Source organism: Emys orbicularis, chromosome 1 (assembly GCF_028017835.1).
Source record: "Emys orbicularis isolate rEmyOrb1 chromosome 1, rEmyOrb1.hap1, whole genome shotgun sequence".
In the NCBI taxonomy this organism is placed as follows: domain Eukaryota; kingdom Metazoa; phylum Chordata; order Testudines; family Emydidae; genus Emys; species Emys orbicularis.
In genome coordinates this window covers 26,537-45,261 of record NC_088683.1, presented here as the reverse complement: position 1 = coordinate 45,261, position 18,725 = coordinate 26,537, and the positions used below count along the sequence as shown (strand labels likewise).

Sequence of the window (18,725 nt, the reverse complement as noted above, 5' to 3'; positions counted from 1 at the left end):
AGAAGGTTATTGCCCTTTCTGCCTATGAGTCTTCTCTGCCATGTTTAGGACAGTTTCTGCGATACCAAAATCTCCCCATATGTGTTTTATACAAAGTTATCCAAGACTTTGACTCTGTCACTGTGAAGCCACAGAGAGGAGCAGATCACAATTCTAATTCTTCATTTTTTTTTTTTTTTTTACTGCAAACACCACAGCCTTCAGCCTTTTTTGGCCAGAAAAGTCGAATAACATCTTCATGTAAAATTAGACCAATGCATGGAAAACAAGGGCAATACCAAGGCAGTTCCTCCTGCCAGTATCTGATTATCTCTCACCCCTTCTGATTTGCCTCCTGAAATAGCAATGCTTTGCTAGATTATCCTTCAACTTCTTTCCATTTCCAGGAGACTTTATATCATTGAGGCTTTAAGGTTTCTAAGTCAGCATAAGAGCAGATTAACAACTGTAATTGGCTTCTGGGAGGGTATATCCCTCACTTAAATGAGCTGATGTTGAGAGTGAAGGTGGAAGGCAGCAGGCAGAGATTGCTTTGAGAACTGTAAGAGGAAGAGGTGATTCCAGAGGGCTCTTAGCATCCCACCACGCAAATGGGGAACAGTGGTAGTTCCACAGTAGATGATCTGCAAACTGTTGAGATCCACCATTGGTACAAAAAGTTTATGACCGAGTGTCCATCAGGACAGCTGACTGAGCATGAATTTAAACAGTTCTTTGGGCTTCGGGGGCTGGATCCTGCGGCCAATGAGTACATTGAACAGATGTTCCGCACTTTTGATATGAACAAGGTATGTTCTTACCCAATGGGAAACTTAGACAGCCTTGTACTGCTCACAAAGAAACCAAAGTATCACAGTTAGTGCAGTCATGATTGCATTTCTGATTTTACTTCCAAATCTTGGTCAGCAAAATGCTTTATAGCAGGGGCACCAAACTTAAACATCTGAATGTAAGAAATGTGCCTTAGGGAGCAAGATGGAGTTTAGAATATTGAAAAAGAGGGGAGCCTGACTGTCACATTACTGTTCATTGCTCTGGCAGGATTAGTATATTTCAGGGACCCGGTGTATTTGTAGTGTGTAGGAATGCAAAATTATGCATTTTACATTCCTTTTTTTGTATTCTTGGATGATTCTCGTGTAAGAGAGGTTCCTGTATCTTCTGCTATGGCACTTCATTGTCTGTGTGTCCTGAGTTTGGTCACCTGCATAATGAACCCTCTTCTCAGGTGCTTGCCATAAGCTGCAGTGTATCTCTCTTGCTTGGCTAATAGAGCATTGTAGGAAGTGGATGCAGGTTGAACCAGGCTCTTTTCAGTCCTTTTATTACAGTCCTGTAGTTTGCCCAGTATCAGATATCACTTGAGAATATGGAACACTAAAATAGATTTATTTGTAAATTTGACACAATAGGGCAATTTCCAGACTGTTTGCAATTGAAATGACTGTCTTATGGATGTGTAGGGGGTCCAGCTTAGGGCTTTCAACAGAGGATAGAGAAATGGGGTCTAGAGCACCTAGGAGGCAGGGTAGGACTCCTCCCTGAAACTCCTGATTCCAAGGCTGATGCATCCCATGTAGCTACCTCCCGCAAGCTACTGACTATCTTATTGAGGTGGGAAGCTAGAGAGGAGCATGTATCTGTGGGTCAAGGAGGGAACTAATCATTGGCAGATGTGAATTGGATAGATGACTGCAGTCAGGTTGGTAGAAGGAAAGAAAAGCACGGGGGGAAGGGGAATCAGAAGGTCTTGCAGGAGTTACCAGGTCCAAGTGCTTCCCTAGGTGTCATCTCTTTATAGAGATGCTGAGGCATCCTCTGTCCTTTTGCTTTTACAGCATTTTTGGGAAGTACAATCAGTTTACAGTGGAGTGCTTAGAAACTGAAAAGCACCAGAGCTGCCTTGGGGCCCAGTACAGCCAAGTCATGAGCCATTGATTCAGTGGGTCTGGAAATTTAAAGGTAGCTGTCTGCTTTCATTTAGGAAAACAGTATGTCTCTAGCTCCTTTCCTTGTGACAACAGCCTTGAAAATATAAATGGATGTAAATCAAGCTATAAAGCTGAGAGAGATGAGCAGCTGCACTCCTGTACAGCAGTACAGGGCTGAGGGTTCTACATAAATATCTCATATCCCAAAGAATCAGTCCCTTCCTAAAATCCACAGGTCAGTCCTGTGTCTACAGTGGTGACCATGGTAAACAGGAAATTGTTTTGCAGGCCCACCCAAAAATATTAAGACAGCTCAGACAAAGCCCTTTGCTTTCCAGAAAAAAGAACGAGGAGTACTTGTGTCACCTTAGAGACTAACAAATTTACGTGTGTGTGTCTGTCTGTCTTCCTACTGTATTTTCCACTGCATGCATCCAATGAAGTGGGTTTTAGCCCACAAAAGTTTATGCCCAAATAAATTTGTTAGTCTCTAAGGAGCCACAAGTACTCCTTGTACTTTTTGCTGATACAGACTAACATGGCTACCACTCTGAAACTTGCTTTCCAGAGTCACTTTCTTGAGGTATTTTGGGACTGTGAGAAGTATTGAAGGGGGATGTTCAATAGGTTATTATTAATGATAAAAATACTATATATATTCCCAAGTGCCTGGCACTATAGTGTTTAGGCACCAGGTTGTGCAGTAAATATTAATGATTTAAAAGGGGACCTTCACTTTTTTTTTTTTATAAAATGACTAGATTTGAAGTTGGAGTATTTAAATAAAGCCATAACAACCCAAGAGCAATGGGTATGAAGCTGAGGTTTGGCAGGTCAGTACAGGTGACCTCCCATCTCACACAGGGTGTATAACAGATCTCCTTTAAGAAGTATGAAGGAAGCCTAATGTGTTGAGCTCTTGTGTAGGTTTATTACAGAGCATAGGACTAAGACTGTGTAGCTTTGTAGTGAATGGCAACCATCTGTCTCGAAAGATGATGGTGTAAGCACCAAAGCTCTTGAGTTACCATTTGTTATGCTGCAACATTGCGAGTGGCTAAAAAGTCAAATTCTCGAGTGACAGTCTTGCCACAGATAATCCAGGCATAAAGCACAGAGCCACATGATGAAGCCAACACACTACTCATGCTTGAGGCCAGCTATGCATGCCTCTTCGCTCTTTGCTTTCCTCTTTCAACCACCTCTCTTCAGTTTCTTTGACTCCCTGGTGCAGCACAGCCCTCCAGTGTAACCCATTGCTAGCTTCAACTTCTCAGCTTGTAGTGTCAGCGTTGAACATTTTCAAGTCCCTCTTGCAAACATCCTTGAACCTGAGCCGAGGTCATCCAAGCTTTCTAATGCATCCATGCATTGGTCTTGGCCTTGCACAGTGTGTAGTGTCCAAGTGTTGTGTGCAGGAGGTGTTTGCTGTGGGTGCAGGAATATTTAACTTGTATTATAGACATGAGAGAGAAAAAAGCAGAAGGGTTAATAGTGGAAACAAATCATTCCCTAGTGTGGGGAGCTGAATTACATGTGTCTCCCCTAATACCAGGATTATCATGGGGGGGACCTAAGAGCCAATTTTCCTGAACAGCTTAAGACTCTGAGAACTCTCCTGAGGTGCAACAACATTGCGGTGCTGAGTCCCTTTACAGAATTGAATAGTATAGGAGTAAGCTGAAAGTAGCAATGCTCACATTGCATACAAGCAGCAGCTAATGGCGGAATTCCATCTTTCAGTACAAAAATTGAAAGGATCAGGCAATGTTCTGTCAGCAAGGTAAAATGTCTACCATACAGATAGGTATGGAACTTCCGAATTCCAAAGATAATGCTGAGAGCTTCACGGTCTATTGGTGCCTAGTTCTTCTTAGAAGTGGTGAGTATTTGTGATGCAAAGGCAGTTGCTTTCTCTGTGCCATTAGGAAAAATATGTGACAAAGAACTGCACCCACTTCATAGGGTGAAGCACTTGGAGAAGAGGAAGGTGATCAGGAACAGTCAACATGGATTCACCAAGGGCAAGTTGTGCCTGACCAACCTGATTGCTTTATATGATGAGATAACTGGCTCTGTGGATATGGGGAAAGCGGTGGACGTGATATATCTTGACTTTAGCAAAGCTTTTGATATGGTCTCCCACAGTATTCTTGCCAGCAAGTTAAAAAAGTATGATTGGATTAATGGACTATAAGGTGGATAGAAAGCTGGCTAGATTGTTGGGCTCAACGGGTAGTGATCAACAGCTCGATGTCTAGTTGGCAGCTGCTCTCAAGCGGAGTGCCCCAGGGGTCTGTCCTGGGGCCGGTTTTGTTCAACATCTTCATTAATGATCTGGATGATGGGATGGATTGCACCCGCAGCAAGTTTGCAGATGACACTAAACTGGGGGGAGAGGTAGATACGCTGGAGGATAGGGATAGGGTCCAGAGTGACCTAGACAAATTGGAGGATTGGTCCAAAAGAAATCTGATGACGTTCAACAAGGACAAGTGCACTTAGGACGGAAGAATCCCATGCACTGCTACAGGCTGGGGACCCACTAGCTAAGTGGCAGTTCTGCAGAAAAGGACCTGGGGATTACTGTGACAAGAAGCTGGATATGAGTCAACAGTGTGCCCTTGCTGCCAAGAAGGCTAACGGCATGCTGGGCTGCATTAGTAGGATCATTGCCAGCAGATCGATCAAAGTGATTGTTCCCCTCTATTTGGCACTGGTAAGGTCACATCCGGAGTATTGTGTCCAGTTTTGGGCCCCCCACTACAAAAAGGATGTGGACAAATTGGAGAGAGTCCAGTGGGGGGCAACGAAAATTATTAGGGGGCTGGGGCACATGGCTTATGAGGAGACGCTGAGGGAACTGGGCTTATTTAGTCTTCAGAAGAGAAGAGTGAGGGGGGATTTGATAGCAGCCTTCAACTACCTGAAGGGGGGTTCCAAAGAGAATGAAGCTAGGCAGTTCTCAATGGTGGCAGATGACAGAACAAGGAGCAATGGTCTCAGGTTGCAGTGGGGGAGGTCTAGGTTGGATATTAGGAAACACTATTTCACTAGGAGGGTGGTGAAGCACTGGAATGCATTACCTATGGGAGGTGGTGGAATCTCCATCCTTAGAAGTTTTTAAGGCCCGGCTTGACAAAGCCCTGGCTGGGATGATTTAGTTGGGGTTGGTCCTGCTTTGAGCAGGGGGTTGTACTAGATGACCTCCTGAGGTCTCTCCAACCCTAATCTTCTATGATTCTATCGTTTAACCATGGTGGCATTTTTTGGTCCAATTACAGGGTTTGTTGGTTTTTTTAAATTTGGGGTATGCATATAGTTCAAGCCTCTAATTATGGTGTTTTTAGAAAGTATTGATGCAGCATGCAGGCATTTCACTCTTGTGACTGTTCCTTTTAATTTCTGTTTAACTAGCTTTCTCGTTTTTGTGTAGTTCCCCTTTTTTAACTTAAATGCTACTGTGGTGGGTTTCTTTGGTATTTCCCCCCCTACAAGGATGTTAAATGTAAGTTTACATTATGATCTGTATTACTGAGCAGTTCAGCTATATTCACCTGTAGGACCAGATCCTGTGCTCCATTTAGGACTAAATCAAGAATTACCTTTCCCCTTGTGGGTTTCAGGACTAGCTGGTCCAAGAAGCAGTTATTAATGGTGTCTAGAAATTTTATCTCTGCATCCCACCCTGAGGTGACATGTTTCCAGTCAATATGAGGATAGTTGAACTCCCCCATTGTTATAGGGTTTTCTGTTTTTATAGCCTCTCTAATCTCCTGGAGCATTTCACAGTCACATCACCATCCTGGTCAGGTGTTCGCTAGTATATTCCTATTGCTGTACTCCTTATTCAATGACAGAATTTATGTCTCTAGAGATTCTATGGTACTGTTTGATTTATTTAAGATTTTTACTGTATTTGACTCTATGCTTTCTTTCACATATAGTGCCACTCCCCCAGTGTACCCTAGCCTGTCATTCCTATATACAGTATTATGTACCCTGGTATTACCATGTCCCATTGATTATCATTGTTCCACCAAGTTTCTGTGATGTATATTATATTATATTAATATCCTCATTTAATACCAGGCACTGCTTTGACCTTGCCTTCTCTAACATAAACACATAGCAACAGGTATATTTATATTAAAAATACAACCCATACACCACCAAAACAAGACTTTCCACTACACATGCTGCTTTCTGTGGGAAGAGGATGAGAGAGTAAACATACAACATATGTGTGGGCACATTGCTTAATGTGCAACTGGAACATGCACAGATACTATGGTGAGGAATGCCATATATGACTCTGAATAGAATGGAATAATGAATACACATACAGAGAGGCATTCATCATACAGTAGTTTTCATAAGAGCAATTCCATAATATTAACCAGACTTCATAAGCTGTAGAGACAGATCACCAAAATCATCATAGTTTCCGGCTCTCAGGAGGGAGTGCAAAACAGAGGGTCTGAACTCTGAGACTGTACCTAAGGATCCCAAGGTGGAGGGGCAATGGCTGGACTCTGTTTAGGCTCCAGATGCTTAAAACACCCTAGGGACCTAGTGGCTTGGGTTCCCTCATAGCAGTATCATGGGTGGCCGGCAGGGGCAGGCCAATAATATCTGTGATGGGGTTAATTAACTTGCTGAACAATTTATATAGGGATGTGCTGGATTCTCTATCACTATAACCAGATTAGTTATATTTCTAAAAGTTATGCTCTAGTGCAGTGGTTCTCAACCTTTCCAGACTAATGTACCCCTTTCAGGAGTCTGATTTGTTCCAAGTTTCACCTCACTTAAAAACTACTTGCATACAAAATCAGGCATAAAAATACAAAAGTGTCACAGCATGCTATTACTGAAAAATTGCTTATTTTCTCATTTTTCCCATAAAATAAATCAATTGGAATATAAATATTGTACTTACATTTCATTATATAGTATATAGAGCAGTATAAACAAGTCATTGTCTGTATGAAATTTTAGTTTGTACTGAGTTCGCTAGTGCTTTTTATGTAGCCAATTGTAAAATTAGGCAAATATCTAGATGAGTTGATGTACCCCCTGGAAGATCTCTAAGTACCCCCAGGGGTACACATACGCCTGGTTGAGAACCACTGCTGTATTGCAACCAGACTTTATGGACTTGATGCAAGAATCAGTTGGTAACTACTAAGGCCTGCATTATGTAGGAGGTCAGACTTGATCATAGTGGTCCCTTCTGGCCTTAAAATCTGTGAAGTCCCTTAGTACATTAGAATGCATGGCATCCAGATCCATGCTATGATCTCAGCACAGGCGAATCCCTATTTGTTCCCCGACCTCTGTCTCTGTCCTCTGAGTCAGAAATTAACCCCAGAAATAACTGCTGCACTCAGCTATAAACGAACACTTTTAGCTGGGCAGAGCCAGACCTCAGTTAGTACAAAGGACCATTCAGGGGCCCCTAGGAGGGGAAAGTCACACATGCCTCCCCATACCTCAGCAATAGTACAATGGACCAAGTCCCCTGTGCCTAAATATACAGAGGAAAGCTCTCTAACCTGATTAGGAGTCCTATCAGCCCCTGGCCAAAGTTTCTTAATCCCAAAATAGGGTTACTTCTTCCACTGCCAGTGTGAGCTTGGAGTGGTGAGTTCATCTCTGCTGCATTGTCTGGTGTCCATATTCATGGATGCCGTGATGGTCAGGTCTCCTCTGCTGCATATGGACCATCCTCCCAGCTTTCCTGTGAATATGCCCCAGCCTGCTCCCTAGGCTGATACCCTAACCCCAAGTTCAAGATACATTTGGGTCTCTTCCTCCTCCCAGCAGTAGCAATAGCAATGTGTGCTCTTGCCTAAGCCCTGTGGCTCCTGTATGCAGTTCAGCCTCTGTGCCAGCTGATTGGCATGGACACAACCACTTGGGAATGGCTGAGCTCCTGCTCTGAATTGGCATTCCTCGCCTACAATGAGAAATGGGCTGACAGCAGGAAGTCAGGGGTGAGATGTCATCCCAGTCCTCTAGCCAACCAGTGTTCTGGGGCTGGTTCTCCTGCCCCCTAATCAGTCATGGCTTGTGGGGAGAAGGACATGTTCATGTACATGTGGAGTGAGGGCTTCACATCTGGAAAGCACTGAGCACAGGGGCTATTATAAACATGTAAGAGATAATAATTACATGGAGCCTGTTTTCTCAAGTGTTCCAGAACCATTTTGTAGAAAAATCTGAAGTTGACCCATAACTATCGCATGCATCCTGAGCAGAGCCAGGCTGCTGCCTGTTTCCTCTTCCCAACTTAGACTAAAGCCAGCCATTTTCCACTAAGGCCAAGCTTCTGGTGCCAGGGCCGGCTCTAGGCACCAGCAAAGCAAGCAGTTGCTTGGGGCGGCAGATTTGCAAGGGGCGCAAGAATACAGCCTGGGAGCTGAGAACCAACAGGGGGCCCTGGGAGCTGTAGTTCCTTGGTTAGCTCCCTGCCTATAGAGCCAGCCCTGGAACAGGGAAAGCATTCCACTGGCCACCAGCATTCCATTGGCCACTAGCAACAGGAAAGGGTGGGGGAAGGAGTATGGAACTGAAATCTGCAGCTTGCTGTGAATGGTAGGAACAGAGCCAGCTCTAGGTTTTTTTCTGCCCCCCACCGCCCCGCTGCCCCAGCTCTGGCCCCCACCTGCACCCTCCTGCTGCCCCAGCCCTGGGCTCCCCCCCTGCCCACAACCCCCACCTGCACCCTCCAGCTGCCCCAACCCTGGGCTCTTCCCCCCCCCCCCCGCATCCCTGGCCGCCCCAGCTCTGGCCCCCATCCGCACCTCCTGCCACCCCAACCCTGGGCTCTCCCCCGCCCACACCCCCTGCAGCCCCAGCTCTGGTCCCCACCTGCACTCCCCTGCCGCCCCAGCCCTGGGCTCTTCCCCAAAGAAGGAATTGGGGGGACTAAATGGACGGTGCACCTCTCTATCTGAAGCCTAGCAAGGGAGGTATGTGGATCCCACTAGAATTTAAAATGAAAAGTAAGGGAGGGGAGGCTCTGGACCTGGGCAGCTTTAGATACAGTACCAGGCACTTAGGAGGATTTCCACTTCTGAGCCATGGAAGCAGAAATTGACTTTTCCTCTCCAGATATAGCTAATATTCAGAAAGGGAATCTAGCACCTGCCTTCCAGATTTGAACACCCTCAAAATTCAGGAGTGCTCAAGCTCAATTTGGGCAGCTGTTACTTCATTTCCCACAAATCAAATATACTGATCCACTGTAACTTGCTGTAGAAAAAGTAGAATAAATTGAGCAAGAAATGCTTCCCAGTGGTTATTAGGACTGGAATTACTATTTTCAACAGCCATTGCTTTTTTTTTTTTTTTTTAAGTTTTAGTTTTATTTGTTTAAAAGGAAGACCATGATAGTGCATTCCCTATAGAAACAAAGAATGGAACAAAAGAATAATAAAGGAACCTCAACTTTTCCTCATTTATGTAGGACAGTCTTATAATATGCTTCCAGATATCCTCCAGTCACACAAGCTGAAAATTGTTTCACTTTACTGCAGTTCTGTAACCATATGGGAACCAATCCTGTCTGTGTTCTGTGCACATCCAAAATTCCTGCTGAATGACCCGCCCTGGGAGCGAGTTACCAGTGACCCAGGGCTGGGGCAGCAGGAGGGTGCAGTTGGGGGGGAGGGAAGGGGAGAGCCCAGGGCTGGGGTGGGGGGCAGCCAAAAATTTTTTTGCTTGGGGCAGCAAAAAACCTAGAGCCGGCCCTGTCTGGTGCCCAGGCACTTAGCTACACCTTTCCTGACCTTGCAGAGATATTAGCTATAGAGGCAGGACTCTCTCAGCACCTATGCCTGTGAACCCTAACTCTCACGCTCCTTTTCTTTTTCCCACAGGATGGGTATATCGATTTCATGGAGTATGTGGCTGCACTCAGCCTAGTTCTCCGGGGAAAGATGGAACAGAAATTACGTTGGTACTTCAAGCTCTATGATGTGGATGGCAATGGCTGCATTGACCGACATGAACTGCTCAACATCATTAAGGTGATAACACAGGGGGTTGTGTACACTTTGGCCCTCATTATTCTGTAAATCAGTGGGATGCCCACACTGAATCTCACTGGCGGAGAGTCCAGTGGAGAGTCCAGAGAGATTCCTGCTGTGCCGCAGCTCTCAATTCTGGCAGCTTTCCCTGTCACAGATCCAGTAGAGCATACTCTTTTTGCCACTCACCAGACTCCTGTGAGGTGCTCCAGCTACTGGATCTCATATGTTTAAGCCGCCAAAGTCTGAACTGAGTCTAGGCACTGCCCCTGCCTTAGGATTCTAGATATACTTTTGGGATGCAGCTTTTCTATCAAGCACCCCCTCCTGAGGATAGAGACCTTGCAGCCCAACTGCCTAGCCCCTCTTACCAAGGCTGATGCCTCCAGACTTCCTCTTAGTTCGAACACACTCTCTCCCTGAACTCCAGATGTTGTAGGTATTCTGGGACCCTGGTTTATTTTACCTCTTCAAGGGGCATATGGTAGGCACAGCACATATCACATGCAGACTTTCTTTGCACAGGTTTCTAAAACACCATTGCTCTGTCTTTAATAGCATGAGAAATACGCAGGAAGTACAGGACCATAGAAAACAACAAACATCCTGAATGCACTTCCCCCACTCTAGCTCACCCTTCCCTTTGGGACTTCTTGGGGGCCATCTGAGTTCAGCTAGGAAGTCAGTTGGCTAACTATTGACTTAGTTCTAAGTAGCAGGTTTAAAATATAACTGTAGCTAGGCCACTAAATAAGAGTGACCACAGCATAAATTAATGCAACATTCTTGGGGGAGAAAGGGTACCAAAAGCACAACAAGGTGACACTCAACTTTAGAAAAAGACATTTTAAAAAGACTGAAGAAGATTGCTAAAAAGTCTCTCAACTCAAAATGATAAAATTAAAATCCTTAGAATCAGCATGCTGGCCGTTGTCTGAGATAGCATCTTGAGCTGTATGGAACCTGCTCAGAGCCAACCTAGTAGTTTCTATGTTTCTAAGAGTGCTTTTCGTCATTTGCACTTGACACAAGGTTTGCAACCTTTTCCTTTCGGGTGCATGCCCTTTGGGTTTACCCAAGCCTTTGTTGTCTCGTGTTTGGATTACTACAAAGCACTCTGTGAGGCTGCACCTTAAATTGAATGAATAACTGCAACTAGTTCTGAATATGGTGGTCTGTTTATCCAGCAACATTACCTCTGGAGAGCATGTGACCCCACCAGGGCTCCATGACTTTTCCTTGGTACAAACTGATTTCCAGGTAAAGTTCAAGGGGTGAATTTTAACCTCTAAAGGCATAAGTAATTTGGTCCTGCCTTCCTGCCTTTGTCATTGTCTGATTCATGGGCAGTTGTTACTAGCTGCTTGGGCTAGTACTCCACTATCTTGCATGAGTGGAGGCTGTTGGATGGCATGCTCAATGAGCATTAGTTGCCCATTCCATCCACCAGAGTCCAGATTTCATGCCCTTCAGGGCATGCTGTGAGGCTTGGTGGTTTCCCCAGGCTTTTCCCATGGAAACGGTGGGTGGGAGTGGGGAGACACCTTTGCTCATATTGAGGCCATTTGTGAGTGTTTTATATTCTGAGCCTGCACTATGAGGTGTGTGATTGATCAGTCCCGCCCATGGCAGCAGATTAATCCTGGGCCAGCTGCTTAGTTCCTCCTCTTCTCTTCCAGGCTATTCGTGCTATTAATGGCTGTGACCATGAAACTAGTGCAGAGGAGTTCACCAACCGAGTCTTCAATAAGATCGATGTCAATGGCGATGGTGAGATTCCTGTCTCTGCCCTCTGACTCAGCTCATCCTTCAGCCCCTCACACTTCATCTTGCCAGCAATACACTGGGGCCCAGTCTCCTCCAGTAGTCTCCTTGCTAACTTTATGCTCTCTTGTCTTTGATAAGATCTCACACACTCCTCCATCTATGCCCTTTCTGAGGCATTGCTCCTCTCATTTAATGCTTCTGTAAACCACACATCTCCTGGGTGTGGTGTTCTGTCCTATCTAGTGGCACCGAGACCACTTAGAGAGATAAAATGATTCTGCTGTAGCTTTTAGCTTTTAGCAGTTGGCTTTTAGCTCATGCAGTAGAGGCTCATGCACTAAGCTCCAGAGGTCCCTGGTTTGATCCCGCCTGACAACGACCAGCGTCTGTTGGCGTTACACTTCCCTTTCTGAATGCTTTCTTGATTGGTATTCATTATATTATCCTCCTTTCAGTCTTTATTAATCAAGTCCCATATCTGCCACTCCATTATCTTGTCTGGGATCACTGTCAGACTAAAAGACCTATAGTTACCTGAGTGGGGAGGTTTTGGGGGGATACTGAAGGTGGGGGAGATCATCCTGAGGTATGAAGGATTTGGGATCAGAGAGGGTGGAGCAGAGAGTTCATGGGCAACTTTTTCAGCTGGACACAAATGAATGGGAAGCCTTTGAGAATGACAGGCTCTAATATGGGGCAACAAAAAATGATAAAACAATCAAGGGTAGAGAAAAGGTTTGTACATCGGAAGAGGAGTGGGGAAGAGAACTGATCAAGCCAGGAAGTGGAAGTCAGACCTGCCAGCAGACCTCCCTTGTCTGGGCCAGTTCCAGCTTTTGGACATCTGTCTTGGGAAGCTGGAGTCTAGGCTAATACCCCAGTATTGTGGTAAGTAAGCTTCCCACTTTCTGCAGGCCCTCTACTCCAGATAGTTCAGGTGTCTTGAGCTACTAAGTATCAGAGGGGTAGCCGTGTTAGTCTGGATCTGTAACAAGCAACAGAGAGTCCTGTGGCATCTTTAAGACTAACAGATGTATTGGAGCATAAGCTTTCGTGGGTGAACATGCGTCTGACGAAGTGGGTAGTCATCCATGAAAGCTTATGCTCCAATACATCTGTTAGTCTTAAAGGTGACACAGGACTCTCTGTTGCTTGAGCTACTAAGTGTCAGTACATGGCCCATTGCCCCTCTGGGAGGACACAAGTCTGATGTGAGTAAAGCCAACTGCTGGATTCCACGTGCACTTACATCAACCAGGTCGGGGAAAAGCTGAATCGCTGTTCCAAGCTCTGGGTCTTTAAAGTACACTCCCAGGTGCACAACATGTATCTTCCACCCTTGGGATGTGGGGCTCAGCAGTCCAGCTGCCTTAGACCTGTTCCCTCAGCATTCCACCTCGCTGTGGAAGCACTGAGCTTCTCAATTAACTCTTTCAGTGACAATTTGGCCAGCAATGAAAGAACACAGACCTAGTCAAGGAATCTTAATCACTATCAATTTACTCTGAGGAAAGCACTAGAGAGTTACAGATCTTTGCAAAATAACAAACAGTCCTGAGACGCACTCCCTGCCCCATGCCCACCCCCACTTAGTCTGATCTCACCCCTTCTGTGAGTCTGAGGTCTAGTCAGCATTTCAGGCTAGGTAGCATCCCTCTTCTAGCCTGGACTTCTGACAGATGCTGACCCCTCTCTCAGAGGAGCCCCCTCCTTGAATCTTGTCTGACCCTGTTCTGCCAGATACCTAGCTGGGAAATGCCAACCTGTTATGTGAGTCCTATATGAAGAAAACCATTGTCCCCTGAGCTGGGCAGTCACTGAGAGTTTTTCAAACTGGATGGCTCCATCATCAATAGTCCTCTACAAGGTGTCCCATGTGCCTCCTGAGTGGGGCAGTGTCTGGAACAGACAGACCTTGTCCAGGCCAGGTTGTTTTTTTTAACCTAGAACACAAAATGGCAGCTAGGGTACAAAAATGGAGTTTACAAAACAAAAGATCACTCACAGTTTGATACAGCCATATCCCACTCTGTCACACTAGGTTTTATTTTTTTGAACAGGCAGCAGAGCAGCATCAGCTACTAGTTCTTTTCCCAGGCTTGTGGGCCACATTGTCCCTGGTAGAGATTTTCACATTTTGATGAGTGTTGATGTTCAGTGGCAAAATGCCGAACTGTCTCAAGCCAAGGTTCGAACAGAGACTTCAAGAGGTATTGGATGGTTATATGGATAATAAGCATATCCATAATTACAACAGTGAAGACTAACAAAAGAGTTCTGGAAGAGTTATAAACTTCCTGCTTTAGGGCTTCAGCCACTCTCTAACTATTGGGGTTTAGGAGGAGTCTTTCCTGTGGACAGATTATCCTATAGCTTCCTAAAGTGTAAATTCATGCACTTAGAAACTAACAAGAAGAATTTCTGTGTAGGCTGGGGCGGGGTGTGTGTGTCAACATTGGAAATGACAGAGGATGAGAAAGGATTGCATTTGCTTTTTTATAGCCCCATTACATTGGAGCCTCATAGGCATGCTGCAGTTGACTAATACACACAAATCTAACATGTATCAGGTGAAGTATTTTTCCAGTAGAGAGAGGGAAATATTTATGCCATTTTACAAAGTACTGGGAACACCTTATCTGGAATACTGGGTACAGTTCTGGTCACCATGTTCAAAAAAGATTAATTCAAATTGGAACAGGTGCAGAGAAGGGCTACCAGGATGATTGGGGAATAGAGAACATAAGAACAGCTACACTGGGTCAAACCAAAGGTCCATCTAGCCCAGTATCCTGTCTTCCAACAGTGGCCAGTGCCAGGTGCCCCAGAGGGAATGAACAGAACAGGTAATCATCAAGTGATCCATTCCTTGTCACCCATTCCCATCTTCTGGCAAACAGACGCCAGGGACACCATCCCTGGATAATAGCCATTGATGGACCTATCCTCCAAGAATTTATCTAGTTCTTTTTTGGACCCATCTCATGTGAGGAGGCTAAAAGAGCTTGGCTTGTGCACCCTAGCAAAAGTAAGGCAGAAAAAGGATATGCTTGGTCTTTATAAATACATCAGTGGAGAAACAACAAAGAGGGAGAACAACTGTTTAAGCAATGTTGGATTAGAAGATTTCTATCAGAGGAATGAGGTTCTGAAACAGTCTTCCAATAGGAGTAGTGGGTGCAAACAAACTAACTAGCTACTGGGTGGATCTTGAAATACATTCTTAACGAGATTATATGCCAGGGTTTCCTGTAATTACAGGGAACGGATTTGATGACCCAGGAGGTCCCTTCCGATCCTAGGTCCCTAATGTGAGGTTTCCTGACTCTTCCCCCTAAGCATCTGTTGTTGGCCATTGTTGGAGAAAGGACACTGGACTAGATGGACCATGAGTCTGATCCAGTCTTGCAATTCCTGTGTTCCTAGAAGCCAGCAACCCCTGGCAATCTCTCTGTTTCCAGTGAGGACTGTAGGACTCAGCATTGCACAGAATCCAGCCTTTTGAGACAGGAGAGGGAGATATGGGCAAAAATCCAATCATTTTTTCCCTCTGTGTTTATGGAGGATGTAGAACTGGTGCCAGAAATTTTCCAAGAGAGAAAGTGGAATTAGGGATGGAAACCAGGGTCCCAGCTAAATGGGGATTGGGGGAATTGGCGCGTGGGATAATAAAAAGTCACCTGGGCCAGGGCAGGCAGTAGAGTCACAGGAGGTATGTCACTTTAGCTTAAATAGGTTTTCTGGCCTCCTGTCCTCTGGCCTTCCCTCTCTAACTCTCTCCTATTCCTCCAACATAAGCCCCATTCAGTTGCCTCCCTGTGAATTCCGAAAGAGGTCCGTTCCCTGAACATTATCTTTGCCACTCCCGTGCATCTGCTGGCTGCCTTGCCTGCATGGAGCTTCTCTAAGCTGCTGCTGTGCACTGTCTGCAGGAGCCAGTAGGGGGGGAGGTGGGCACAGCAGTACTTCAGGCTAGCCCTGGGAGTCTCAGGCCAATGTCAACTCACTGTTTAGAGCAGTCTCCCCATGGCCCTTCCTCCTTGGCCCCACAGACCTTCCCTTCTGCATGGCACACTGCCCCGTAATGTACCCCCAAGTGACCTGTCTCTGGAGAGGAACTAGTTTCTTATGGGTTAACTCCCTTTTGGGAAGGAGGCAGGAGCGAAGGTCAGACTTGCATGGAGATAAAGGAGGCTCTAGACCTACCAGCACTGCCAGTTCTGGTGGCTTCAAAATGAGCAGGCTGTTCGGTACTTCCAAACACTGACTCTGTAGGTGGGGCCTCACTGATTGTGCAGGGGGCAATTATTCCCACCTTTCTCTGCCCCAGACACGAATGAGAGTGACCTGGTGTCATCTGTCTCTGTCTGAAACAGGTGAGCTTTCACTGGATGAGTTTGTGGAAGGAGCCAGAAAAGATGAGGAGTTCATGGAGGTGATGATGAAGAGCTTGGACCTGTCACACATTGTGACCATGATCAACAACCGGCGGCACAGTGTCTAGAGCCATCTGGAAGAGAGAGGGGTGTGTGAAAGAGAGACTACAGATGGGTGTGCAACTAGGTAAAGAAGGTGGGCATGAGAATAAAACAGATATGGTATGTGGGTTGAGAGAGAGAGAGACGTGGTTCTGTGTGTGCGTATTTTCTTTTGCGTGTGTGTGTTTGTGTGCTTGAACACATGCTGCAACTCAGACACATACACACAACGCTGGTTCAGCAAACTTGGACCCCTATGATGCTATTTGATTGGCCTTCTGGGCCAAAAGGGCCAAGTGCACAACTTTCTCCCCTCCGCCTGCCCCAGATTGCTCTGACATGCCTGATAACGGGGAGAGTGTCAAACCCATGGGGTAGGGAATATGTAATGTGTCCAGAACATGTTTGTGTCTGTGGCAAAAGCTTGGAGAAAAGGGAGGCTGGAAAGCCCCAGGGGATTCAGCTTTTATTAGCATAGAGCTCTGTCAGCACAAAGCAACTCATCCTTCACTTGACGTGGCATTGGTGTGAGTGCACTAATGGTCCTGATAGCACTTCACCCTCCCTTCGTTGGGTGAGGCGCACGTGGGCTGTAGGTTTGGCAGCCTGTCTGAACTGGCCCTGCTCACACAAAGCCAACTCACTAGAAGAAACAAATTAACTGCTAAGGCAGTGGTTCCCCAAACTTTTTACTAAGGTGACTTATCAACTGCATTTTTATCTTTTTTGTGACCCCCCCACACACAGTTCCATATATGCATCCTCCTCCCTGATACCTCCCTGCCTGGTACTCACTCCCACAAGAGTAGCTCCCATCTCACAGAACTGGGCCTTTCTCCCAGCTCCAGGTGTTGCTACCTGGTGCACAGGGTCGCAGAGCCACTCAGGTTTGGTCCAGCCACCCCTCTGTCATAACAGAGGAGAGACTAGGCCAAATTTGAGTGAGAGGCATTGTGACCCATGTGCAAGGTCACAGCGCCTAGTATGGGAGCCGGACCCACTCCATGGGGTAGGAGAGACTGCACCAGGCCAGGACAAGTGTATGTTTGCTTAGGGCCCCACAACCTATCTAGAACCTTCCCATGACCCACTAGTGGGTTGGGACTCACCATTTGGGGAGCACTGCCCAAAGGGCAGTGGTGATGGGTCCTGTTCCCTGCTGACTCCCAGGGACTGAACTGCACTGGGCACCATTATTAGTGGTGTTTGCAGCTTTTGCCAGAACGTGGAACTCTTCTGTCCAATTAAAGGTGCAAAGTGCAGTCACACTGCATGGGGGGAGGATCTCCACCCAACTTGGCAAGCCAAAAGCAGTATCCCAGTGATGAAGCCCTCTCTGCAGTCTTCGCACCTCTCTATGCTCTTTGCACCTGAAGCCATGATCTGATTCCTCACACTGTTATGCCTCTGATGTCAACTGAGTTTTCACTGGTGTAGCAGAGTGGAGAACCAGGCACTCATGCTCTGGTATCTCAGAACCAGTTGCCTCTTTGTTTTGCATAGGGACAGCCAGTAGAATCATTAAACCGTCCCTTTGTCACACATCCTCCTTTGTTTTCTTTTCAATGCAGCTAACAAATGGTCTGGTTTCTGATACTGTGGCTGCCTGGCTGAACCCAATGCTGTACTTCAAACCAACGCTGTTTGTAAACTGGTCTGCACCTTTGCTCATGTGGGGTACTGGTGCTGCTGGCAGAAAGCTGTGGGGTGGGGAGAGGCAAAGCTCAGCAAATAAATTATGACTTGCACCAGAGTGCATGTTCCCCAGCTGCGAATTTGTTGGCTGAACAGGATGGAAGGGGATTACTGCCACCGCCCCGACCTAACTCAAGTCCAGCTAAGTGTGATAGAGATTTATAGACGCACACCTTTCATCAGCCTCATGAAATTCCTAAGAAGTCACATGTGGTTCACTGTGTTGGATTTTGCTAATCCAGTGAGATCAGGGCACAATTTCTTTGTCAAACTCTGGTATACATGAGTTTTCCTCTGCAAGGGACATTTACTGCTTCTATGTACGTTTTGGGGGCTGAGGTGGCTCCTATGAAGAGAGTGATGCTGCAGTTGTCCTTCTGGCTAGGTGCCAGTGGAACTCTGGGTAGGATGCAGTGTCAGAGTATTCCTAGTGACACTGAGCCCTTGCACCAGAGAATCCCAAGTGATCTGTGACCCCTGCCGCTGAGCTGTGCATAGGGAAGGATGCACACCAGTGTCTGCTGCACAGGGAAAATCTAGTTTTTGCTTTTATAGGACACTAAAGAATTTTCCATATATGCTGCCGATGTTCAAGAGAAGTCACTAAATAGTTACAGATGCTTGTTGTGTCTTTACTGAGTAGCTCTATATGCTTATGAGCATATATAATATTCTTGGCATGTGCAGTCTCCATATTAGTTTTGGCTATCTGTAAGTATTTACTTATTTTTACACTATTTAAGTCAGCTGACATGTCCTTACACCCTGCATGTCACCCCTTTTCACAGTATCCATCACAGTCAATGAATGCTTTGCAC

The 18,725-nt window shown here is 46.0% G+C and overlaps 1 protein-coding gene across 1 annotated transcript; it reads left to right on the top strand.

Moving 5' to 3' along the window:
* The first annotated feature begins 590 nt into the window (after positions 1 to 590).
* LOC135892157 (guanylyl cyclase-activating protein 1-like) lies at positions 591 to 16,238 on the top strand. Its single transcript, XM_065419858.1, has 4 exons — positions 591 to 788; positions 9,818 to 9,967; positions 11,647 to 11,737; positions 16,111 to 16,238. The coding sequence occupies exons 1-4, from the start codon at positions 591 to 593 to the stop codon at positions 16,236 to 16,238; spliced, it is 567 nt and encodes a 188-aa protein (XP_065275930.1).
* Positions 16,239 to 18,725: the final 2,487 nt, after the last annotated feature.